Source organism: Bos indicus x Bos taurus, chromosome 4, assembly GCF_003369695.1.
Source record: "Bos indicus x Bos taurus breed Angus x Brahman F1 hybrid chromosome 4, Bos_hybrid_MaternalHap_v2.0, whole genome shotgun sequence".
NCBI lineage: Eukaryota > Metazoa > Chordata > Mammalia > Artiodactyla > Bovidae > Bos > Bos indicus x Bos taurus.
This window is the reverse complement of record NC_040079.1, coordinates 76470770-76496445: the sequence shown is the minus strand read 5'-3', so window position 1 is coordinate 76496445 and position 25676 is coordinate 76470770. Positions and strand designations below refer to the sequence as shown.

At 43.4% G+C, this 25676-nt stretch overlaps 2 protein-coding genes across 14 annotated transcripts in view; one reads left to right on the top strand and one right to left on the bottom strand.

Moving 5' to 3' along the window:
- MAGI2 (membrane associated guanylate kinase, WW and PDZ domain containing 2) overlaps nucleotides 1–22567 on the top strand; it is a 1464809-nt gene extending 1442242 nt beyond the window's left edge. For 9 of the 12 annotated variants that reach the window (XM_027539773.1, XM_027539768.1, XM_027539771.1 and 6 more), the window contains one exon: nucleotides 19721–22567. In XM_027539773.1, coding sequence (XP_027395574.1) covers nucleotides 19721–20370 — 650 coding nt within the window. In that variant the 3' untranslated portion in view covers nucleotides 20371–22567. The remainder of the gene's footprint in view (nucleotides 1–19720) is intronic. The other 3 variants (XM_027539777.1, XM_027539779.1, XM_027539778.1) reach the window with 2 other exon arrangements.
- PHTF2 (putative homeodomain transcription factor 2) overlaps nucleotides 18497–25676 on the bottom strand; it is a 190951-nt gene continuing 183771 nt past the window's right edge. For both annotated transcript variants that reach the window (XM_027539781.1, XM_027539780.1), the window contains 6 exons: nucleotides 25062–25106; nucleotides 24199–24339; nucleotides 21761–21967; nucleotides 20393–20588; nucleotides 19131–19297; nucleotides 18497–18843 (listed from right to left, as the gene is read on the bottom strand). The gene's annotated coding sequence lies outside the window, so the exon portion shown is untranslated. The remainder of the gene's footprint in view (nucleotides 18844–19130; nucleotides 19298–20392; nucleotides 20589–21760; nucleotides 21968–24198; nucleotides 24340–25061; nucleotides 25107–25676) is intronic.

Below are 25676 nucleotides of genomic sequence, written 5' to 3'. Positions count from 1 at the left end.
AGTCACTTCAGTCATGTCCGACTCTGTGTGACCCCATAGACGGCAGCCCACCAGGCTCCCTGTCCGTGGGATTCTCTAGGCAAGAACACTGGAGTGGGTTGCCATTGCCTTCTCCAATGCATGAAAGTGAAAAGTGAAAGGGAAGTCGCTGTCGTGTCCGACTCTTAGTGACCCCATGGACTGCAGCCTACCAGACTCCTCCATCCATGGGATTTTCCAGGCAAGAGTACTGGAGTGGGGTGCCATCGCCTTCTACAGCCATTCCCCTAAACACTGGTTTTAAAGTGGCAGTTATAGGAAATGGCCACCAGGTGGCAGAATTTCACTTTCCCCCCAACTGGTTACAGGGGCAAAGGGCAGATGAGGGAAAGGCCTGCTCCTAGGTTGTAAATGAGAGCCGAATGTGCCAGAAAACACACACCCATGACTTCTGTCTCACCACTTCCACCCTCTTACACTCTGCCCCCCCAAAAATATCCCAGTCCCTACAAAAACCCTGTGATGAGAATGCTACCAAAAAGTCTAGGGGTAGGAACCCTAGCACCAGGAGACATGGAGACCAGGTGACTCCTCAAAGTCTTAAAACCAGAAGGTCCATCATCCTTTGGGTGCGGTAGGCCTGGCTAAGTTGTCAGATAGCCCACCTGGATCTTCAGACTGTGGTCCCATGCAAAGGGACAAGACACCATGGGTTCAAGGGTGTTCCTTTGCTGGCACCTTGTGACTATTCCCTCAACTTTAAGACAGTCTGGTCTTAGAATGCTAACCAACTCAGGCTCCACAGAGGTCCCACTAGCCCAGATCACCCAGGCACGAGGGGAATATAGCAGGCATCCTTCCGGTTTATATTTTCCTTTCGTTTTTGTATTTATTGGAATACACCTGATTAACAATGTTGTGTTTGTTTTTGGTGCTAAGCAGCTCAATTCAGTTTTACAGATGGATGCATCTGCTCACTTCTGGCCTCTCTTCCCAGATAGTTTCTTCCAGAGTGTTGAATCGAGTTCCCTGTGCTGGACAGGAGGTCCTTGTTGATTATCTATTACAGTATCGGTGTTCATATATTTATCCCACTTGCTAATTTATCCCTCTCCAGCACCCTTCCCCTCCGGTCACCTTAAGTTTCTGAGTCTGAGTGTGTTTCTATTTTGTAAATTTGTGTATTTCTATATATCTGTGGATTCCACTCCAAAGTGGTATCATATGCTGTCTTTAACCTGCTTCCCATAGTATGCTCATCTCCAGATCCATGTATGTGTAGGAAGTGACATTACTTTATTCTTTTTCTTGTCTGAGCAATATCCCCCTGGATACATGTACTACATCATCTTCATCCATTCCTTTGGTGGACGGTGTGGTGGCTTTCAGGTCTTGACTATTGAAGGTAGTGTTGCGATGACATTGGAGTACATGTGTCTTTTGACTTAGGATTTTCCTCAGGTGTATCCCCAGGAGTAGAATTGTGGATCATGTGGTAGCTCTCATTTCGTTTTCTAAGCAACCTCCATAGTATTCTTCGTAGTGGCTATTACCAGGTTACATTCCCACCCAGAGCATAGGAGAGTTCTTTTTCTCCACACCCTCCCCAGCATTTATTACTTGTAGACTTTTCTTGCATGGCCGCTTGGACTGGTGCAAGGTGGTTCCTCATAGTTTCGATTTATATTTCTCTGATAATAAGCAATGTTGAGCTTCTTTCCATGGCCTTTTTACATTAAAAAACAAAACAATATATTTTTGAGAAAAATTGAAATGGCTTCTCTCTTGAAATGGGTTTCTTGAAAGTTGGCTGTGTTTTGAAATTTCTTTCCATTACCTACCTCAGCACATTTCTTGAGGGGAGTTTTCATTAGTAGCCTTGTGAATGCAGTTCCCCTAAGCACTGATTTTACAGCTGTAGTTATGGGGAATGGCAACGAGGCAGCGGGATTTCTTCCTCCTCACCTCTGGTTGCTCTGGCAAGGGGGAGATGAGGGAAAGTCTTGGGTTATAGGTGAGAGCAATATGTGCCAACAGCCACACCCAGGGCTTCTGTCTCACCATTTCTACCCCCTTACCCTTCCTCCAGGGCAAATCCGAAGCCCTGCAAATGTGCCGTGGTGAGAGGGCTGTCATCTATAGGCAGGATAGCAGTAAGGAGCGAGGCTGCAGGTGGGAACCCCAGCCCCAGGAGATGTGGAGACCAGGTGACTCCTCAAAGGACCTGCAACCTAGAGGCTCCATCATCCTTTGGGTGCACTAGGCCTGCTTTGATGTCAGATCACCTGCCTGGATATGGGGACTGTGGTCCCATGAGGAGGGACCAGGCACTATGAGTCTAAGGCAGTTCCTTTCCTGGCACCTCATGCCCTCTCCCTCAGCCTTAGGACATTCCAGGCTTAAGACCCAACCCAGCTGAGCCAGAGGTAGGTACCCCGGCCACCCAGGCATGAGGGGAATGTCGTAGGTATCCTTCCTATTTATATTTTCAGTTCACTTTCTATTTCTGTTGGAACACAGTTGATAAACAGTGTTGTATTTGTTTTTGGTGTCAAGCAGCTCAATTCAGTTACACACAGGGCCACGTCTACTCATTCCTGCCTTCATTTCCCACACAGCACCTTGCAGAGTGCTGAGTGGAGTTCCCTGTGCGGACAGAAGGTGCTTGTTGATCATCTATTAAACGTATCCGTGTTCATATATTAATCCCATGTATTAATTTTTCCCTCTTTCCCACCTTTCCTCTTTGGTAAATATAGTTTTCTAAGTCTCTGAGGATGTGTCTGTTTTCAATTAGGGTGTATCTATCCATTTTTTGATTCCACCTGAACATGATGTATATACTATCTGTCTTTATCTAACCGACGTCCCACAGTATGATCATCTCCAAGTCCACCTGAGTTGTTACAAGTGGCATTATTTTTTCTTTTTTATGGCTTAGTGATGTTCCCTTGTATAAATGCACCACATCGTCTTTATGCCTTCATCTGCTGATGGACAGTTTGTTGGCTTCTTGGCGACTGAAGGTATTACTGCAGTGACGTTTGGGTGGGTGCTTTGGGTTTTCTTCAAGTATATTCCCAAGAGTTGGACTGCTGATCCCACAGGATCAGCCCACTGCTGATCCCACAGGATCAGCCCACTGCTGATCCTGTGGGCACTGTAATTTCATTTTTAAGGAACCTCCACAATGTTCTCTGTAGTGACTCTTACCAGGTACCGTCCCCACCCACAGCTTAGGAGAATCCTTTTTTTTCTAGGTCCTCTGCAACACTTACTGCTTGTAGACATTTTGATGATGGCCCCTCAGACTAGTGCTAGGTTTTACCTTATTATAGTTTTGATTTACATTTTTATGATAAGTGATGTGAAGCATCTTTCTATGTCCTTTACAGGGGAAAATAAAAAGTAAAATGTTTTTGAGTCACAATTTGAGTAAAACTGAAATGGCCTCTCTCTTGAAATGGGCTTCTTAAATTAACGGCCTTATTTTGAATTTTCTTTTGAATACCTACCACAGCACGTTTCTTCAGGGCAGGCTATTATTCACCTGAGGGGCCTTGTGAACCGAAAGTTCACTGTTTTACATCTGGGTATTTGCTTTTTCAGTTCACTTTTCTATCCATTTTTGTTTCCACCGCAACCTGGTATCACATGCTGTCTGTCTTTCTTGATCGGACCTGCTTCCCATAGTATGATCATCTCCAAATCCACCAAGTGGATTGGAGGAGCCAAGTGTTCTTCCAAGTGACATAACTTTATTCCTTTTTTCATGGTAGGCAATATTCCTTTGTATACATGTACCACATCTTCATGCACTCATCTGCTAATGGACAGTTTGGTGGCTTCCATGTCTTGGCCATTCAAAGTAGTGTTGCAATGGCATTGAGGTTCATGTGTCTTTCACCTTAGAGAGTTCATCAGGTATATGCCCAGGAGTGGGATTACAGATCATGTGGTAGCTCTCGTTTCATTTTTAAAGGAACCTCCATCGTGTCATTTGCAATGGCTCTTACCAGGTTACATTCCCACCCAGAGCATACTAGAGATCTTTTTCACCATGCCGTCCCCAAAATCAGTGCCAGTAGGCTTTTTTTTTTTTTTCACACACACACACACAAAACCACGACTAAGCACACTGGGCTTTTGCCTTTTCTCTTACTGACTTGTAGGAGTTCTTTATATATGCTGGACATTAATCCCTTTTAATTGTCCATTTTTTAATATAAATTTATTTATTTTAATTGGAGGTTAATGAATGATGGCTTCTGATAAATCCTTGTAGTTGTGATTTACACTTCTCTGATAATGAGTGATGTTGAACATCTTTCCTGTCCTTTTATAAAAACAAAAGCATTATTGAGTAACACTGAAATGGCTTCTCTTTGGAAATGGACTTCTTAAAGATGCATTTTTTGAATTTTCTTTCCATTTACTTACAAAGCACATATCTTGAGGGCTGTTTTCATTAATAACCACACAGTGGTTGTGAATGCGTGGCCAAAAGACTGGTTTTAAAGTTGTAGTTTAGGGAAACGACCACGTGGTGGCAGGATTTCTTTCCCCCCCCCTCTGGTTACTATTCTGGTAATGCGGAGAAGGCGATGGCACCCCACTCCAGTACTCTTGCCTGGAAAATCCCATGGAGGGAGGAGCCTGGTGGGCTGCAGTCCATGGGGTCGCGAAGAGTCGGACACGACTGAGCGACTTCCCTTTCACTTTTCACTTTCATGCATTGGAGAAAGCAATGGCAACCCACTCCAGTGTTCTTGCCTGGAGAATCCCAGGGACGGGGGAGCCTGGTGGGCTGCCGTCTATGGGGTCGCACAGAGTCGAACCCGACTGAAGCGACTTAGCAGCAGCAGCAAGGCGGAGATGAGGGAAAGTCCTGCTGTGGGTTCTAAATGAGAACAGAATGTGGCAGAACCCACGCCCAGGGCTTCTGCCTCACCACTTCCACCCCCTTACCCTTCACCCAGGAACAAACCCCAGCCTCTACAGAAGTGCTGTGATGAGGGTGCTGTGGTCTCTAGGTGGGGTCACTCTAAGGAAGGAGGCTGGAGGTGGAAACCCCAGCACTAAGAGACATGGAGACCTGGTGACTCCTCCAAGTCTCACAACTCACAGGGTCCATCATCCTTTGGGTGCACTAGGCTTGGCTGAGTTGTCCCATAGCCCATGTGGATCTGAGACGGTGGTCTCATAAGAGGGACCAGGCACTCCAGGTCAAAGAGTTCCTTTCCTGGCACATCCTTCCCAGCTCCTTCAGCCTTAAGACAGTCCAACCTAGAACCCTATCCGGCTCAGGCTCCAGGGACATCCCACCAGCCCTGAACACCCAGGCAAGAGGTGAATATAATAGGCATCGTTGCTTTTAGCATTTTCATTTAATATTCAGTATCTATTTGAGTATGGTGATTTATAATGTGTTTGTTTTAGGTGTCACACAGCTTGACTTAGTTATACATAGGCATACATCTACTCATTTTCAGACCTTCCCAGACAGCTTCTTCCCGAGTGTTGAGTAGAGTCCCCTCTACTGGACAGTAGGACCTTGTTGAGTATCTATTACAGAAATCAGTGTTCATGTATTAATCCCACGTGCTAATTTTTTCTTCTCCTGCACCTTTCCCCTCTGGTAACCTTAAGTTTTTTCTGTCTCTGAGGGTTTCTCTGTTTTGTAAATTCATATATTTCTATCCAATTTGAGATTGCACCTCAACGTAATATCATAAGCTTTCTGTCTTTCTCTATCTAACCTGTGTCCCATAGTATGATCATCTCCAGGCCCACTTATGTTATAGGCGGTGACATCACTGCATTCCTTTTCTTGTCTGAACTGTATTCCCTTGTATTAATATATGTGTACCACATCGTCTGTATGCGTTCATTTGCTGATGGACAGTCTGGTGGCTTCCATGTCATGACTGTTTAAAGTAGTTTTGCAATTATGTTGGGGTACATGTGTCTTTAGCCTTAGGGTTTTTGTCATATATATGCCCTGGAGTGGAATTGTGGATTATGTGGTAGCTATCACTTTGTTTTTTAAGGAACATCTATGGTATCCTTCATAACAGCTCCTGCCACCCACAGCATACGAGTATTCCTTTTTAGCATGTGATCCTTAAAATTTACTGCTTGTAAGCTTTTCTACGATGGTCACTCAGACTGGTGCAAGGTGGTACCTCGTTTTACTTTTGATTTATATTTCTCTGATATTGAGCAGTGTTGAGCATCTTTCCGTGTCTTTTATGTTTTTTTTTTTTTAAGTATTTTTAAGGAAATTTGAAATAGCTTCTCTCTTGAAAAGAGCTTCTTGAAAGTGGCTGTGTTTTGAATCTTCTTTTGATTACTTACCACAGCACATTTCTTGAGGGAAGATTTCATAGCACTGATTTTATAGCTGTGGTAATCATAAATGGCCACGAGGCAGCAGGATTTCTTTTTCCCCAGCTCTGGTTACTCAGGCAAGGGGGAAATGAGGGAAAGTCTGCGGTTATAAAATGAGAGCTGAATGTGCCAGAACACATACCCAGGGCTTGTCTCCCCACTTGCATCCCCTTACCCTTCATGCAGGAATAAATCCCAACCTCTACAAAAGTGCGGTGCTGAGGGAGCTTTCATCTATATGTGGGGTGATTCTAAGGAAGGAGACTGGAGTGGGAACCGCAGCATCAGGAGACAGAGAGACCAGGTGACTCCTCAAAGTCTTGCAACCCACAGGGTCCATAATCCTTTGGGTGCACTAGACTTGACTTTGCTGTCAGATGCCCCACCTGGATCTGGGGGCTGTGGGCCCATGCAGACTGACTAGGCAGTGCAGGTCTAAGGGTTCCTGTCCTGCCTCATCCTTCTCAGCTTCCTCAGCCTTAGGACAGTCCAGCCTTAGGACCCTAGCTGCTCAGGCTCCAGGGATGTCCCACCAGTACCAAACACCCAAGCCTGAGGGGAATATAGTAGACATCATTCCTGTTTATAGTTTTGTATCATTTTTATTTCTATTGGAACAGAGATAATAAACAATGTTGCTTTGCTTTTCCCCATCAAGCACATGCATTGTTATACATAGGAATGCATCTACTGGTTTTTGCCCCACTTCCCAGATAGCTTTCTCCAGTGTGCTGACTAGCATTCCCTGTACAGAACAACAGGTCTTTGTTGATTATCTCTACAGATGCCAGTTTTCATGTAATAATCGCACATGCTGATTCACCCCTGTCCAGTATTTTCCCTCTCCAGTAACCATAGGTTTCTTTTCTAAGCCTCTGAGTGTATTTCTGTTTGGTCAGTTCATGTATTTCTATCCATTTTTAGGTTGCACCCCAGCGGGATATGTATGCTATCTTTTTCTCTGTGTGACCTGCTACCCATGATATGATCATCTCCGAGTCCATCTATGTTGCTGAAAGTAGCATTAATTTATTCTATCTTATGGCTGCCCAATATTCCCTTGTATACATGCACCACCTCTTCCTTATGCATTCGCTGCTGATGGACAGGTCGTGTCTGTTGAAAGTAGTGTTGAAATGACATTACGGTGCATGTTTCTTTTCCCTTAGGGTTTTGTCGGGTATGTGTCCAGAGGTGAGATTGCAGATCATATGGTAGCGTTTACTTCATTTTTTAAGGAACCTCCATAGTGTCCTTCCTAGTGGCTCTTACCAGGTTACATTCCCACCCACAGTGCAGGAGAGTTCATTCCTCCACACCTTTCCCAGCATTTACTGCTGTAGACTTTGACGATGCCTGCTCTAATTGGTGCAAGGATGTACCTCATTTTAATTTTGATTTACATTTCTCTGATAATGAGGGATGTTGACCATCTTTCCAAGTTCAGATCAGATCAGTCACTCAGTCGTGTCTGACTCTTTGCGACCCCATAAATCGCAGCACGCCAGGCCTCCCTGTCCATCACCATCTCCCGGAGTTCACTCAAACTCACGTCATCGAGTCAGTGATGCCATCCAGCCATCTCATCCTCTGTCATCCCCTTCTCCTCCTGCCCCCAATCCCTCCCAGCATCAGAGTCTTTTCCAATGAGTCAACTCTTCATGTGAGGTGGCCAAAGTACTGGAGTTTCAGCTTTAGCATCATTCCTTCCTAAGAAATCCCAGGGCTGATCTCCTTCAGAATGGACTGGTTGGATCTCCTGGTAGTCCAAGGGACTCTAAAGATTCTTTTCCAACACCACAGTTCAAAAGCATCAATTCTTCGGCACTCAGCTTTCTTCACAGTCTAACTGTCACATCCATACATGACCACAGGAAAAACCATAGCCTTGACTAGACGGACCTTTGTTGGCAAAGTAAGGTCTCTGCTTTTGAATATGCTATCTAGGTTGGTCATAACTTTCCTTCCAAGGAGTAAGCATCTTTCAATTTCATGGCTGCAATCACCATCTGCCGTGATTTTGGAGCCAAAAAAAAAAAAGGTCTGACACTCTTTCCCCTGTTTCCCCATCTATTTCTTATGAAGTGATGGGACCAGATGCCATGATCTTCATTTTATAAATGTTGAGCTTTAAGCCAACTTTTTCACTGTCCTCTTTCACTTTCATCAAGAGGCTTTTTAGTTCCTCTTCACTTGCTGCCATAAAGGTGGTGTCATCTGCATATCTGAGGTTATTGATATTTCTTCCGGCAATCTTGATTACAGCTTGTACTTCTTCCAGCCCAGCATTTCTCATGATGTACTCTGCATATAAGTTAAATAAGCAGGGTGACAATATCCAGCCTTGACATACTTCTTTTCCTATTTGGAACCAGTCTGTTGTTCCATGTCCAGTTCTGTTGCTTCCTGACCTACATATAGGTTTCTCAAGAGGCAGATCAGGTGGTCTGGTATTCCCATCTCTTTCAGAATTTTCCACAGTTTATTGTCATCCACACAAAGGCTTTGGTATAGTCAATAAAGCAGAAATAGATGTTTTTCTGGAACTCTCTTGCTTTTTCGATGATCCAGCAGATGTTGGCAATTTGGTCTCTGGTTCCTCTGCCTTTTCTAAAACCAGCTTGAACACCTAGAAGTTCACGGTTCACATATTGCTGAAGCCTGGCTTGGAGAATTTTGAGCATTACTTTACTAGCGTGTGAGATGAGTGCAACTGTGCGGTAGTTTGAGCATTCTTTGGCATTGCCTTTCTTTGGGATTGGAATGAAAACTGACCTTTTCCAGTCCTGTGGCCACTGCTGTTTTCCACATTTGCTGGCATATTGAGTGCAGCACTTCCACAGCATCATCTTTCAGGATTTGAAATAGCTCAACTGGAATTCCATCGCCTCCACTAGCTTTGTTTGTAGTGATGCTTTCTAAGGCCCACTTGATTTCACATTCCAGGATGTCTGGCTCTAGGTGAGTGATCACACCATCGTGATTCTCTGGGTCGTGAAGATATTTATTGTACAGTTCTTCTGTGTATTCTTGCCACCTCTTCTTAATATCTTCTGCTTCTGTTAGGTGTTGACCATCTTTCCTAGTTTACATTAAAAAAAAAAATGAGTAAATTTGAAATGACTTTTCTCCTGAAATGAGCGTATTGCAAGTTGGCCTTTTTAAAAAATATTTTTCAAGTATGACTTTACAGTTCTTGAGGTCTTTTTTTTTTTTTTAATGAACCTAATATCCTTAAGAGTGCGATTCCCCAAAGCACTGATTTTAAGTTGTAGTTTAGGAAATAGCCACAAGGTGGCAGGAGTCCATCTTGTCCACCTTTGGTAACCAGGGTGAGGGGATGATTAGGGGCAGTCCTGCTCTTAGGTTGTAAAGGAGGGCAGAATGTGCCAGAACACAGACCCAGGGCTGTGTCTCACCACTTCCATCCCCTTACCTTTCAATGTGGGAAAAATCCCAACCCCTGCAAAAGCGCTGTGTTGGGAGCTATTCTCTATACATGGAGTGTCTGTAAGGAAGGAGACTGGAGGTGGGAACCCCAGCACCAGGGGACATGGAGACCAGGTGACTCCTCAAAGTCCTGGCAACCTGAGGGTCCATCATCCTTTGAGTGCACTATGCTTGGCTTTGCTGTTAAAGGGCCCGATGTGATCTGGGGATTGTGGTCCCACATGGAGGGACCAGGCACCATGGGCCCAAGGGGCTTCCTTTCCTGGCAGATCCTTTCCATCCCCCTCAGTTGAGCTTTTCAACTCAATCTGGTTCAGGCTCTAGGGATGGTACCCCCAGCCCTGACCACAAAGGCAAGAGGTGACTATAGTAGGCATTATTCCTTTTCATGATATCTTCATTTTAGTTTCTAATGCAGTACAGTTGATTTACAAAGTTGCATTTGTTTTGGCATCGATTCAGTTACAGATAGGAGTACATCTACTTGTTTTTGGACTCTAGTCCCAGATAGCTTCTTCCAGAGTGTTGAGTAGAGTTCCCTATGTTGGACAGTAGGGCCTTGTTGACTTAGAAATATCAGAAAAGAAAGGGAAGTTGCTCAGTCGTGTTCAATTCTTTGTGACCCCCATGGACTGTAGCCTGCCAGGCTTCTCTGTCCATGGGATTTTCCAGGCAAGAATACTGGAGTGGGTTGCTATTTCCTTCTCCAAGGGATCTTCCTGACCCAGGGATCGAACCCGGGTCTCTCGCACTGCAGGCAGACTCTTCACCATCTGAGCCACCAGGGAAGCCCAAAAAATACGTTACATGTTAATCCCAAAGTGCTAATTTACTTCTCTTCTGCACATTTCCTCTTGGTAACAATAAATTTCTTTTCTAAGCCTCTGAGCATGTTTCTCTGTTGTCAGTTTGTGTATTTCTATCCATGTTTAGATTACACTTCAAACTAATATCATGCAGTGTCTATTTCTGTCTATCTCACCTGGTTCCATAGTATGGGCATCTCCAGTGCCAACACTGGAGATATAGCTGTAGTTCTGGGAAATGACCACTGGGCGGCAGGATTTCTTCCTCCCCACCTCTGGTTACTCAGGCAGGGAAAGTCTGCAGTTGTAAATGAGAGTTGAATGTGCCAGAACACACATCCAGGGCTTCTGTCTCACCATTTTCACCCCTATACCCTTCACCCAGGAACAAATCCCAACACCTACAGAAGCACTGTGGTGAGGGAACTGTGTCTGTAGGCAGTGTGACTCTAAGGAAGGAGGCTGGAGGTGGGAACCCCAGCACCAGGAGATGTGGAGACCCAGTGACTCCTCAAAGTCTTGCAACCGACAGGGTCCATCACCTTTGGGTGCACTAGACCTGGCTTTGCTGACAGATGCCCCGCCGGGGTCTGGGGCCTGTGAGCCTATGCAGAGGAACCAGGCAGTGCAGATCTAAGAGTTCCTTTCCTGCCCCATCCTGCTCGCTCCCTCAGCCTTAGGACAGTCCAGCTTTAGGACCCTGGATGCTCAGGGTCCAGGGATGTCCCACCAGCTCTGTTCACCCAGGTGTGAGAATATACTAGGCATCATTCCTGTTTATATTTTTATTTCATTTTTATTTCTACTGAAATAGTTGATAAACTTGCGTTTGTTTTCCTTGTCAAGCAGCTTGACTCAATTATACATAGGGCTGTGTATACTCATTTTAGGCCACTTTTCCCAGATAGCTTATTCCAGATTGCTGAGTGAATACCCTGTGCTGGACAGTAGGTCCTTGCTCAGTACCTCTACAGGTATGCTAATCCCAAAGTGCTAATATATCCCTCTCTTGCACCTTTCTTTAGTAACCAAAAGTTTTTTATGTCTGTGTATTTTTGTTTTGTTAATTTGTGTATTCCTATCCATTTTGGTTCCACCTCAACCTGGTATCATATGCTGTCTTTCTCTGTGTGACCTGTTACCCACAGTACAATCATCTCCAAATCCAGTGGTGGGGTCCCAAGTGGCATTACTTTATGACTGAGCAATATTCCATTGTATACGTGTACCACATCCTTATTCACTCATCTGCTAATAGTTTGGTGGCTTCCAGGTCTTTGCTATTGAAAGTAGTGTTGCAATGACGTTGGGAGGCATGTACTTTTACCTTACTGTTTTCTTGAGTACATTCCCAGGTGTGGGATTGTGGATCATGTGATAGCTTTGCTTTTTAGGAATCTTAATGTGCTATGCTTAGTCATTCAGTCATGTCTGACTCTTTGAGACCCTGTGGACTGTAGCCCGCCGGGCTCCTCTGTCCATGGGTATTGTCCAGGCAAGAATACTGGAGTGGGTTGCCATGCCCTCCTCCAGGGGATCTCCAGGGATATAACCTCGGTCTCTCACATTGCAGGCAGATTCTTTCCCATCTGAGCCACCACAGTGGCCCTCATAATGGCTCTTACCAGATTACATACATTCTCACCCACAGTGTAGGAGAGTTCTTTTTCCATGCCCTCCTCCACATTTATTGCATACAGACATTTTAGTGAAGGCCATTCTGCTTATGGGAAGTGGTACCTTGTAGTTTTGTTTTGCATTTCTGTGATAGTAAGTGGTATTAAACATACTTTCATGTCCTTTTTGGCCATCTGTATATCTTCTTTGGAGAATGTCTATTTAGATATCTACACATTTCAATTTTTCTTCATATTGAGCTGCATGATCTGTTTATTTGGGTTCAAACTATGAATGTTATGGCTGACACATATATAAACGTTCACATATATATTCTTCTATGTGATCATCCATACTTCTGTGATGGAAGCAGAGCAAACACTCCCTAATTCTCAATTGTCATTTTCTGTTGAGAAACTGAAGCTGGAAAGGGTTACGTAACCTGCCCGAGTTCACTGCCCCCCACAAGTGTTTGCTTAAAGTGAAATGAAAGTGAAAGTCGCTCAGTCGTGTCCGACTCTTTGCAACCCCATGGACTATACAGTCCATGGAATTCTTCAGGCCAGAATACTGGAGTGGGTAGCATTTCCCTTCTCCAGGGCATCTTTCCAACCCAGGGATCGAACCCAGGTCTCCCGCATTGCAGGTCTTTACCAGCTGAGCCACAAGTGTTTGGGCTAGGAGGGCTCAAAGCCTGGCTGCTCTGGATACTCTTCTCTCCACAAGATGCTGACTGACTGACTTTAAGACAAATGGGGTCACTTCCTACTTAGCAGAGCACTGAGGCTCTAGGTCAGCAGCCATCCCAGGCAGAATTCTGGAAGGTGAAGTCTGTCCTTCCCACGTGTGCTAGACATCGCCACCTGTTTCTCTTCTGTCCGTTATCTCCTGTCTCTGAAGCCTAACTCCTGGCTACTACCACTCAGAAAAAAGCCTATTGCACAAATCTTCCTTGACTGTTTGCTCTTCCCATCCCTAATGCGCAGTGGTTTTCAGATTCCGTTAGAGCTTCCATGTTCCTGAGAAATGGCCAGAGGAGCCATTGCAGGTGGGCTTGGGGTTGAATGGGAGAGACTGTGGCTCCACTCAGCCAACCAAGGATGTCCGGCTTTTATCTCTTTTACATATTGCACTTTTAAGATTTTAATTTAGAAGAATACATTGCTTTCTAAAACATGTGTGGAATAAATAAACCGACATGTTTCTCTTCTATCTTGTAATGTTGATAATTTACTAATTAAGACTGGTCTGTGGGCATCCCCACACCCCTAGTTTAATCTGGATTATCACGATGTACCTTGCTTAAAAAAAAAAAACCTGAATTTCAAAATCTGTTCTCCATGATACCCCTCTGATGGGTTATACCGGGACGGGGACTCTCTTTAGCGCTCGGGACATACTTGGCTGTCATCTGCAGACCTTGACTGTGTTCTTCAGCTTACTCCAGTGCAACGTCTAAATAAGCTCTTCTTCCATGTGTTTCCTGATGTGGAAAAAGTTGTTAGGAAGCACAAAAGTACCGGAAGCACTAAAATCTAGTAACACTTGGGGCTTGGGCTCTGGAATTTTATGTAGTCAGTCATCTTGATTCTTACTAGCTGAGCGGTCCGGGCAAATTGCTTAACTAAGCCTCAGTTTTCTCATCTGTGAAATGGGGATGACAGCACCATTTCTTAAGAGCTGGTGTGAGGATTAAAAGAGAATACATGTGACATGGCACAGTAGCTGGTATGATACTTAGGACACAGTAAACCGTAGACCCACTGTTAATAGCCCACCTTGCACCGAGATTTGCCCTCAAGCATGGAAGTCAATTTTGCCATGGCTTTACTACTGCTGCATCTTTGATAATGCTTGCAAAAGAGTATAGATGTGAAACATCGTAAACAAATATAAACATTAATAACTTTAAAAACTGTGACTATAACACCTAGTTTACACTCTCTGATAATAAAGGTGAAACAAATACTTACTTGAAGGTTATTAACAGTGCCTCCAGACTGGAAACGCTGCTTCAGAAGGAGCAGAATCAAATACTTTTTCCTGAAATTTTTTTAAATGCACATTTTTATTTATATTTTGTTATAAAAAAACAATCATCTTCATGATGGTAGAACAAATCCCAATGAGCCATTATGGTTTGAACACATCTTAATAAGTTTTCTTCTGAATACCAAAATGACTTCACATTACTGTCTTTTGATCTAATCATTTATATTTTCTTGTAATATTCTAAATTAGAAGAAAATATACTTCTGTATAACCGTATCAGTATTCTCTAACCCAGTCAATTTATAGGAAATAACACTTAACCAAATCCAGAAATCTCTCTGCAGAAATTTTATTCATTTCAGCAAAAGTATTTATGTAAAAGATGTTTCCAATATCTAGTTTGAATATTTTTATATTACTATATCGGAGAAGGCAATGGCACCCCACTCCAGTACTCTTGCCTGAAAAATCCCATGGACAGAGGAGCCTGGTAGGCTGTAGTCCATGGGGTCGCTAAGAGTCAGACACGACTGAGCGACTTCACTTTCACTTCTCACTTTCATGCATTGGAGAAGGAAATGGCAACCCACTCCAGTGTTCTTGCCTGGAGAATCCCAGGGACGGGGGAGCCTGGTGGGCTGCCGTCTCTGGGGCCGCATAGACTCGGACACGACTGAAGCAACTTAGTAGTAGTAGCAGTAGCAGTAGTAGTAGTATATCACTATATATTTATCCTTTCACTATTTTATTGAAGTATAGTTGATTTACAATGTTGTGGTAATTTCTGTTCTACAGTAAACTGAGTATATGCACATTCTTTCTTCTATAAGCTTTTCTCCTATGGTTTATCATTGAGTATCTCTGTGCTACACAGTAGGACCTTGTTTATCCATTCCATATATGAAAGCTTACATCTGCTGACCCCACCCCCCCACCCCTCCCCTCTGGCAACACCAGTCTGTTCTCTGTCCGTGTTTGTTTTACAGATAGGTTCATCTGTGTCATATTTTAGACCCCACGTGTAAGTGATATCATATGGTATCTGTCTTTCTAACTTACTTCACTTAGTATGATAATCTCTAGTTGCATCTAGGTTATTGCAAATGGCATTCTTTTTCGGTGTGTAGTATTCCAGTGTATATGCACCAGATCTTTATCCATTCATCTGTGGATGGACATTCAGGTTGTGGGATTACTGGATCATAAGGTAATTCTATTTTTAGTTTTATTAGTGGTTTCTGGAAAACCACTATACTGTTCTCCACAGTGTCTATACCAACTTACATTCTCAACAACACTGTAGGAGAGTTTCCTTTTCTCCACATCCTCTCCAGCATTTGGTATTTGCAGTTTTTATGATGGCCATTCTGACCACTGTGAGGTGGTACCTCACTGTAGTTTTGATTTGCATTTCTCTAATATAATTAGCGACAAGGAACATCTTTTATAAGCTTCTAAGTTTGATTACGTCCCATTTGTTCCTTTCCTATTGCCTTGGGAGACTGACCAAAGAAAACACTGGCATAGTTTATGTCAGAGAACGTTTTGCCTATGTTCTCTTCTAGGAGTTTTACGATGTTACGTCTTATATTTAAGTCTTTAAAAGCCATTTTAAGTTTATTTTTGTGTATGGTGTGAGGGTATGTTGTAACTTCATTAATTTACATGCAGCTATCCAACTTTTCCAATACCACTTGAAGAGACTTTTTCCACTGTAGATGAGATTTTCAATTCAATTCAGGTTCAAGGTGTGACAACATGAGGGATATTTTTAAAGCATATAATATTATCCCCAACCTTAAGACATCTAATCTCACTGTTCTGATTCCAGCTAATAATATGCCCAGCATTTCCACAGATCAACACAACACCCCAGCTCTGTAATTATTCTTCTGTGTCCAAGATTCAAACACAAATAGCATTTCAGAGACTATTTGGATTAATAATAGATCTGCCTCTGACAGTGCTTTAAATGGGAGTTCCTGTCAAGCTGCCCTAGAAGAGATGAGTCCCAATCAAAAGAGTTGATAGCAAAGGAGTCTCGTGACAGTATTCCAGCTGAGCTTGCAGAACTTCACCCCATTCAGAAAGTCATTCAACAACCCTGTTCTATTACCTTCTGCTATGTAGTCTTGAACAAGGTAAACTTTTTGTGCCTTGGTTTCCCCATCTGTAAATGTGCAAGTTTACAGGTGAGTAAATACATCTTAAGAGTTCAGAATAGTTCCTGGTACCTAGGAAGCACTTCAATCCGTGTTAGCTGTTGTCAATATTAGTCATTCCAACGGTGGTGACAGGACTGGTACTTTCCTAGATACCCTAATCCAAAAAGCAGCCATTAGGCTTCGGGCCCCAGACCTCACTGAGAGGAGGAGACAAGTGCAGGAACTCTTTTTCAGGGTTTGGGGGACCAGTCAGCCCAAGCTGGAAGCCTGGAGGCTGTCAGGTAAGGGGTAGAGCAGGAAACAGATCCTCTTTCCCTGCAACAATCCCTGGCTTCCTTCCTTCCAAGGGTCTCCCTTACCCTTCAGCACAGAAAAAAATCAACTCTTCCTTGACTTATTTTCCTCTTCTGTACAAATTTTTGCTGCCAATAAGAGCCACCTGGGAAAACCAATAATACAGATATTTACTACAATAAGTAGTTTATTCCTAGCAGATCACCTCTCTGGTTATTGTCACTCTAGTGATATTCAATAAAATAAAAAGAGTGGTTGAAGCACAGTAGATAAGGTGTTTTGTTTTTTTTTTTAAAGCTTGGACATATGAAGTCAGAGAGCATTTTATTTTTTCAATATTGCCAGGTTCCTACAAGATAATGTAAGAAGTCATACATCTTTTAATCCAGAGATAATGGTGTGTGTTTGTGAGCGTGTAATGTGTGTACACCATATACTAGTAATATGTAATGTGCATTCACTGGTTTGTTTTCTAGGAGAGATCCAAACTGGCTAGAGCTGATAACAGCAAGGGGAATAAAGTTGATCTAACTTAGGAAAGGGGGTTGCTTGCAAGATATTTTGGTTCTGTCTTACCTGTCAGCTAATCTGAACATTCACTGGCATGTTGATTCGTGCTTCCATAGGGATGACGTTCTTTAAGCAAAGGCATTATTATCATTGTAACTGCAAAGATTACAGAGGGAAGGAACATCTGTTGTATCAGATGGACTTGGATTGGGACCCTCTCTGCCCTCTGCATCCGAGGAGCCACCAGGGAAAGCTGGTGTCACTGGTGTCCTCCTTCTGCTCTCTTTCTGCAGACTTCCTTCTTTCCTCTCACACTTCAAGCAGACATCGTCATTTCACCACCATCCTCCCCTTGGAAAGTCTTCCATTTCTATTTGTGCAGTAGATTTATTTTTTATTCAAATATACAGTGAACAGGTAGTACTGTGTCAAGCACTATGCTAGATGTTAAGTCCACTGTGATACACAAGACCAGTGTGGTCACTGCCCTCATGAAACTTACAATCTACTAACTGAGACTTATGTTAATTAAAGGGGCAGCCAAGTATTAATTCCAAATTATAAGCACTATGAGGAAATAAAAAGACAAGAAGCTCTCAAGGAGACCAGAATCCCTACTGTGGGCTGGGGTTCTCTTGGGTAATATTTAGGAGTCCTAAAGAATGAAAAAGAACCCACCCTGTGAATCACTGTGGGGTGCAGAGGAGCCAGCAATGATGTATGGTCCCAGAATACAGAATGAGCTTGTGTGTGTGAGTAACTGCACAAAGACCAGTGTGAATGAGGAACAGGGGATGAATGGAGGTGAAGCTGGAGAGGCTGGCAGGGGCCAGATGAGGCAAGCTTTTGTGGGCTTTGTTAATGATATTAGTCTAAGAGCAGTGAGAATCCACCAAAAGTTTTAAGCAAAGGAATGGCATGAGCAAATTTATGTCTCAGAGACATTGCTGCTGCGTGGAGACCAGAGGTAGGGAAGAGTAGAAGTAAAGAGAAGACTGGGTTATGGTGGAGCCCACGTGAGAAACAAAGTTTGCTAGGAACTGCACTGACTCTGCAGACTGCCTTAGGTAGTATAGTCCACTTGGATAATGTTGAATCTTTCAATCCAGGGTGATGGTGGCCTCATAGAATGAGTTTACAAGTTTCCCTTCCTCTGAAATAGTTTCAGGATAGATGTTAATTAACTCTTCTCTAAATGTTTGGTAGAATTTGCCTATGAAACCATCTGGTCCTGAACTTTTGTTTGTTGGGAGTTTTTAAATCACAGATTCAATTTTAGTACTTGTCATTGGGCTGTTCTTATTTTTTTTTACTTCTTCCTAGTTCAGTCGTGGGAGACTTGTACTTTTCTAAGAATATGCCTATTTCTTCTAGGTTGGGGGAGGACTTTTGCAATTTAATTATTCTCCAGTTTGTGGGTCTCCCACCCGGGTGGTAAGGGATTTGATTATATCGTTGAGTGTGCCCCCCCTACCGCTATCTCGTGGTTTCTTCTTGTGTCTTCGGATGCAGAATATCCTTTTCTGGTAGATTCCTGTCTTTTACCAATGGCTGTTCAGCAGTTGGTTGTGACCAGCATGCTCACGAAAGGCGGGGAGCTCAAAGTATCTGCCTTCTTGTCTCCAACCAACCTCAGGTTCCTGCAGAATAAAATAATTTGTGTTTCAACAATAAAGTTTGAACATCTAGTAGACAACTTTGTATTACCTGTTTGAATCTTGGAACTCAGGTTGACAATATAAGGCCAAAGGAAAGTTGGAGATTATATTTTATATATATATAGGAAAGAGCTCCTAAAGGGTGTCCATCCAGGAAGTCAAAGTTTCTGCAAAACTTTCTAACACTTTAAGGCAGAGCCTCATAGAAGGGTCCCTCCTTCCACACCAGCCTGGTCCCACTGCCCACCCCAGTCTCCAGAAAAACGAACCTTTTTAGGTGTCTTTATCCAAATTCTCTGTCTGGCGGTCGCTAAGAAATATGTCTTGAGTGACACTGAACTGCTGAGAAAGTCAGTCCCCCAACTTCTTCCAGAGAATGCAGGCCAGTATTTCTCAAAGGCTGGTTCTCCAATCACTTTCTGAATTACCTGGATGCCTGTTAAAAATGCAGAGGACTTCCGTAGCCCTATCCTACTGGAAGCTCTGGGTCTGACCATCAAAGAATCTGCATTTTTCACGGCTGCCCTAGGTGATTTATGTTCAGCCAAGTCAGATTTCCACACAGGACTGACTGTCAGACCTGATGACACCCCAGGAAGTTAGAAGAGGCCAGGGCAAAGGGATGGATTAGGCCTGGGCTTTGTAACAACCTTCCTGACCCAGCAAGGAGGGAAGGGGTGAGGTAGAGGATGGGAGGTCAGCTGCCCTCTTGGCAGTGGGGGTGGGGGTGGCAGTGGCTTGGGGTGTCGAGAGCAGGGGGTCCCCGGCCACCTGCTCTCATTCCCAATGTGGAGGGAGGTGGCGAGAGGTGGAAAGCCTGTGCGGCCGGGCCCTAATGCCTGCGCTTCCTGCCCCACAGACGAACCCGGCTCCTGGAGTGCTCCCGCTGCCGCCTCCCCAGGTCTGCCGGAAGTAGGCGTCTCCCTGGAGGACGTCCTCTCTCCATTCTCTCCATCACATCCAGCCCCACCCTCCGACCCTTCCCACCAGACAAACCCAGACCCAACTTGGGATATCAAAAGGGAACACGACGTTAGGAAACCAAAGGAGCTTTCAGCCGGCAGCCAGAAGAAGCAGCGCCTTGGGGAGCAGAGCGAGCGCTCAGCCAGCCCGCAAAGGGCCGTGCAACCAGGGCTCGAGGAGGCGCCTGGCGGCCAGGGGCAGCCTGAGGCCGGCAGGCCCTCCTCGGAGACCAGAGCGCCTGGGCCCGCACTGGCCGAAGCGGCGCGGGCTGGCAACAAGGAGGGGCTGCAGGCCCCGGTGGGCTCCGAGCTCGGCCGGCACGGAGGCCCCGGCGCGGCACCTGCGTTCGTGGGCCCGGGCCGCGGCGGGGGCGCACGGGAGGTCGAGGGCCGGGCCGGGGCGCGGGCGGGGTCCAGGCAGGGCTCGCGGCCCCCCGGGGGCGCCCCTGCGCGCAAGGCCGCCGTGGCGCCCGGGCCGTGGAAGGTGCCGGGCTCCGACAAGCTGCCGGGCGTCCTCAAACCCGGCGCCTCAGCCCCGGGGAGATGAGCCCGCCGCCCCGCCTCAATACCTGCAGGCCGTTCTTAGGTTCCGTCTCTCGGCGTTTTAATTTATTTCCACTGTCACACGCGTAAATCCACGAGGCACCAAGGCTTGGGAGCACCAACATGAAGCCCCACGTGTCCAATAAGCATAGTCCGGACGGTGTCCACAGTGCAGACCTAACTGATCCTAAAGCCCCTGTTACACAGTGGGGGCTTTGGCAGCTACGGAAGAACCAAAATAACATGAAGAACATCACAGAGAATGCAGTGTAGCTTTAGTTAAAAAAAGAAAAGAAAAAAAAATTCCCCCACTGCATGAAGGATTTGGATGTCATCCAAACTTTGTTTCAAGAAACTGGACAAGTTAAGAGCAATCACAAACTGGAATATCGCCTTAAAAATCAAACTGCACGGAGCAAGCTGAAACTGAGACAAGATTATATCTTTTAATTGATCTGAAGAGTTGTAAATAAATTGTTCTCGACATATCTAGACAGGGGTTAAAAGGTTTCTTTGAAACATTCGGAACTGTTCGCCCATGACCTGTTTCCACGGCTCGCTCGTGGCACCCATCACCAGTCTTAGAAGCAGTGTTCCCTGCACACTTGCAGGGTGAGTTAGAAACCTAGTGAATTCACTGGTGTGCTGCCATTTGTACTGCCATTTCTGTAATCACGTTTCTGTACATTTTCAGTGGTAGAAAAAAAGGTTTTAAAAATTGTATTCTAGGGAGCAGTTTGCCATAAGTCAGAATTTTGCAGTTTAGCTCATAGATCTTAATCAGTTTTCATCTACAATACAAATTTTATAATTGAAGGACCACAATTTGTTAAATTGAGATTGGCATTGCTGCAGTTCCTTTATGAGAAGGCTTTCCTCTCGTCTCAGGCTCAGAGATAGGAGTTTCTTTGACAGCATTGTTATATTTCTATCATTTTGTTGTCTTTTTAAGAATCCTCTTTCCATTACATTTTCACCTTGACAGAGCAAAGTATTCCTCCTATATTTTCTCAGATTACAATGAATCTCTTATATTAAAAAATCATTATTATAGTCCATTTATTTTCATTAAAGAACACAGATCTTTTTAGCATTCCTTTCTGCTTACCTTTCTTATTATTTCTCCTTTTATTTCTATTTGGTTTGCTTTTTTGTCTAGATGTTTAGTTTCCTTGCCCATGGTTGATAACCTAGTAAAATTTCAAGGCTTGCCTTTCTTCTCTATTTTAATTTTTAATCTTTACCTTCAGTTAATTATCCATGCATTCTTATTTGTAGCTACACATACTAAAAGGCAAATGTTTCAGAGGGCAGTTTCTCTTTAATGGGACCTGAAATAATGAGGCTTCCCATACTCTGCCCCTCACAGGAGTTCAAATGCAAATAAGCCTTACCTCCCCTACTCAGAAAGTCAAACAGGGAGATCAGGTCCATCACAAGAGGGCACATGTAAACAGCTTCCTTGGGTTGCCTCTTTCCCTCTCTTTGTAAGTGCAGTATCCTGAGCACCAGCTGTTTAATTCCCATCAGGCAGAGGTATAGTTTAGTTGTTTGACAAGAGGACAATGTAGTTGAAAGCCTCAAGTGAAGAGTCTTGCAGCCTGTAAAAGCAATTTCCAAAAAATGAAACTTAGTCATCATAAACTAAAGCACAAACACATGTAGCAGTTTACAGTACTTTTGGTTTAATCTCAATTAGTCTTTCTCCCCTGGACTAGAAATCCAGTCTATTTTGCCATTAAGTTATTGAATCTGGTTTTGGACAATGCTTCTGTAGTGTAGCTGCACGTCCGGGTACTGTATCCTCTGACCTTTATTTTCCATATGTTACAAAAGGATAAAAAAAAATTTGAGATTACGCTTGCATAAACTCTAATTTGCACAGTTCACAGCTACTACTTGTGCAGTAATTGCTTTATGCGGCTGTAATCCATAACCTGTGAAGACAGCACATCATCTAAACCCCATTCCAAATAATATTTCTGTGTAGTGTTAGCTGTGAATTTACCCTGTACAGCTGTATCTCTATAAATATAATTACATGTATTAATAGTCACAGAAAGACTGTAAGTGAGCAACTATTTTTATGAAACGCACCACTATGGATAAATTAACTTTTACAGAAATCTTGTTTACTGTATGATATTCTAAAACACTGTCAAATAAAATATATATCCAAAAATATTTTCTTTTTCCAACTATATAGGCTGTGTGTTGTCAACTGAAAAAAAAAAAAAAAAAAACAAAATTCACAGCATGAGAGCTGTGAGTTAAGTCTTATTCGGGGCAAAATGAGGACTATAGCCCAGAAGACAGCATTTCAGAGAAACTGAGAAACTGCCTCAGAGAGGTGGGGAGCGGTCAGTATTAGGTATGACTATAGTGAAGGGGTGGGATGTGCAGTCACGCGCACATTCTGGTGGAGGCCTGCTGCTAGTCATGAGGAGTAGATGTCCCCTTTAATGATTTTAGTGCTTTTCTAGGTATGAGGAGATGCAAGCACTGAGCTCGTAATATCTCCAGAGAACATCTGACTATCCAAAGGCCTGTTCTGCCAGAGCACAGAGTGCCCCATTCCTGACCTCCACCCTAACCTCCGTTCAGGAGGCATTGAAGGTCAGTGACTACAGTGGCAAGTGACCTTATCTGTGTAGAGGCAGATGACACGTGCCCATTTTTAGTTGGCAGGGTTCCCTAGTGGTCATAAATGTGTGGACTGCGAGGCATTTTGTGACTATTTTGGCCCATGGTGCTAGGGATCCCTAGGTCAGGTGAGGATTTCATTGTTAGGCCACTCAGTGTGCTATTACTGGACTAGGCCTTATTAACAGTAGTCAAAAGTCTCTGGACAATACCAGTCTTACTCGTCTATCATGGTCCCAGAAAAAAAATTCCCTCTTATTGCTTCTTCCCATATCTAGAGTTATACTATTAAAATCATTTATCTCATACATATGTATTTTATATATATATTTAGAGGAGAACTATAAATGTGGTCAAGTGCTTCCAATCATCATTTTATCAGAGGTTCAGTCACACATTTGACAATGCAAGAAACAATTTTGTAAAACAGGCAATATACAAATAATGTAACTACCAGTATTGGTAAGGAGCAGCCCAGTACATCCCCAGGCTGTCTTAGTCTGTTCCCCAATCCTGGCACTGTCCGTAAGGTGCCCAGCCCAACTTCCTGCTGTTCCTAGGCTGGCTATCCTTGTGCGTGTGTGTGCTCAGCTGTATCCTTTTTGTGGCCCCATGGCCTGTATGTAGCCTGCCAGCGTTATCCCATCAAGAATCCTGGAGTGGGTTGCGATTTCCTCCTCCAGGTGGACTGTTTACCACTTTTGCCACCTGGGAAGCTCTGGCTATCCACAGTATGGTTTAATTGTACCCAACATAAGGGAGTCTTTAAACTTAAATGGATATAGCCTAGTGTTAACCACATAGTCTCAAAATTGTGGGAAGCTGTATTCTTTGGCTAAAATTTTTTTGTCTGTTGCTCTGACTGAACTTGGAAATGTCTATTTATGGCCAGGGTCAGAGCAGTCCAGGTGAAGGGATAGCAACTAACAATAGTGTCCAGAACAGAACTATACTTTCTTTCTTTCTTTTAGAATAAATTTCCTAAGAGCCAACCAAAAGGAGAGGAGAAATCCAAGGTAACACAGAAATACTAGACACAGGTAATTGGTCACAAACCCAATAACTGGATTGAATTTTAAAACTAGCACAGGATCATGCCCATGATAGAAAAACATCTGATTCGAGTGTACAAAAAGGTCCAAGAAGTCAAGAAAACACAATAAATGATCTTATGGGTCAGGTCCAGCACCTTCAGTCAGCTGTCTACTTCGGATGTTGTCTTTTTCTCATCCTGGTCTGAGTGCAGTTTCTCCTCTGTTTGAGTGTCGTTTTAAGGTGAATTTGAGATCAGCAGTCCTCGCTGTAGACCAGGCCAGTGTAGGAGCCCTTTCTAAGTGGAAATATTAATCAAAGAGTCAATTTCTTTCAATTTTGCAGTGCATGAGCTAGTGTAGAGTACCTGATAAGGATCTTTCCACCTAAGTGGGAGATGGTCCTTTAAAAGATGTCATTTCCAGTACACACAATACTGCTTGCAGGCTGTGGGATACCTGATCTTCCTCTAAAGATTATTAAGATAAGCTTCAGAAACAAACTTAGGGTGTCCTATTAATTATTCAATTAAACTTAATATAACAGCAAGGAATCATCTGAGAAGTGAGTCTTAGTAAATGCAGACCTCAACACAACTAGAATTTAGTACTCACTGAAAGAATCTTTTTCTAAAATTACTTACCAAATTCAGCCAAATTAAGTCTAATTTGTTTCCAAAGTAAGTCTGATTTCAATAAACTTGGCCTGATGATTTATATAAATATAGTTGATTGCATAGGCTTTTTTAAAAATAGCTTTGAGGGAACTTCTTTTATAAGGAGTCTCTGACTGAACCTGTAAAAGGCCTCTCAGAAATAGGAAAGTCATACCCAAGGGCTTATCACAGACTGTCTCACAGACTTCGGTGAATTTCTTTCCTTGAGACTCCTATATCTGTTAGGAGGTGTCCTTCCTAATATATCAGACAAAGCTACTAGTGAACCTAAGCATTTCTAGTCTCTGGAGAGATCAGATAGGTGAGATAAATGTTTCAATTCAGTTTACAAAAGCATAATTTACCAAACGCAAGTCATAATCAGCTTGAGGAGGAGGGTTTCCTTGTATCTGGAAAACACAGATTAAAACCAGTTACTTTTCAGATAGAAACCATAAAAATTATAGCCAGAGTCATCAGTTCATTCACTCCTTTTGTTAATAGTTTTATGAACCCATTAGGTTTCCTTTCAGAATTCCTTCATTTCTTACCCAGTTCAGCATTATTGTCTGAAAGTCAGAAACCTATACTTGTCCTAATGTTCTTCCCATAAATCTTTTTGAAGAGGAAGCATTTTTGTAAAAGCATCAGAATAAAACCATAAATGTCAAGTGACAAAAGACATATGGCACTTTTAAAATCTGACTACAATGCAACTGACAAAGAAATCTGGCTACTGCTATAACAAATAACACTTTAATAACCAGAATTATGACTGATAATTTTACCAGGAGTATCAGATTTTAAGAATTCCATGCAACTTCCGGAATATCTATGTTAATAACATTTCTCCTTATAACATAACCTAAGAAGATTTATTACTCATTTGACAATACTTCCCATGAAATTTAACATAGCAAATGAACCTAATTAGTTTAATATCTTTCTCTGAAGTTTTCCAGGGGCCCTTTGAAGCATCC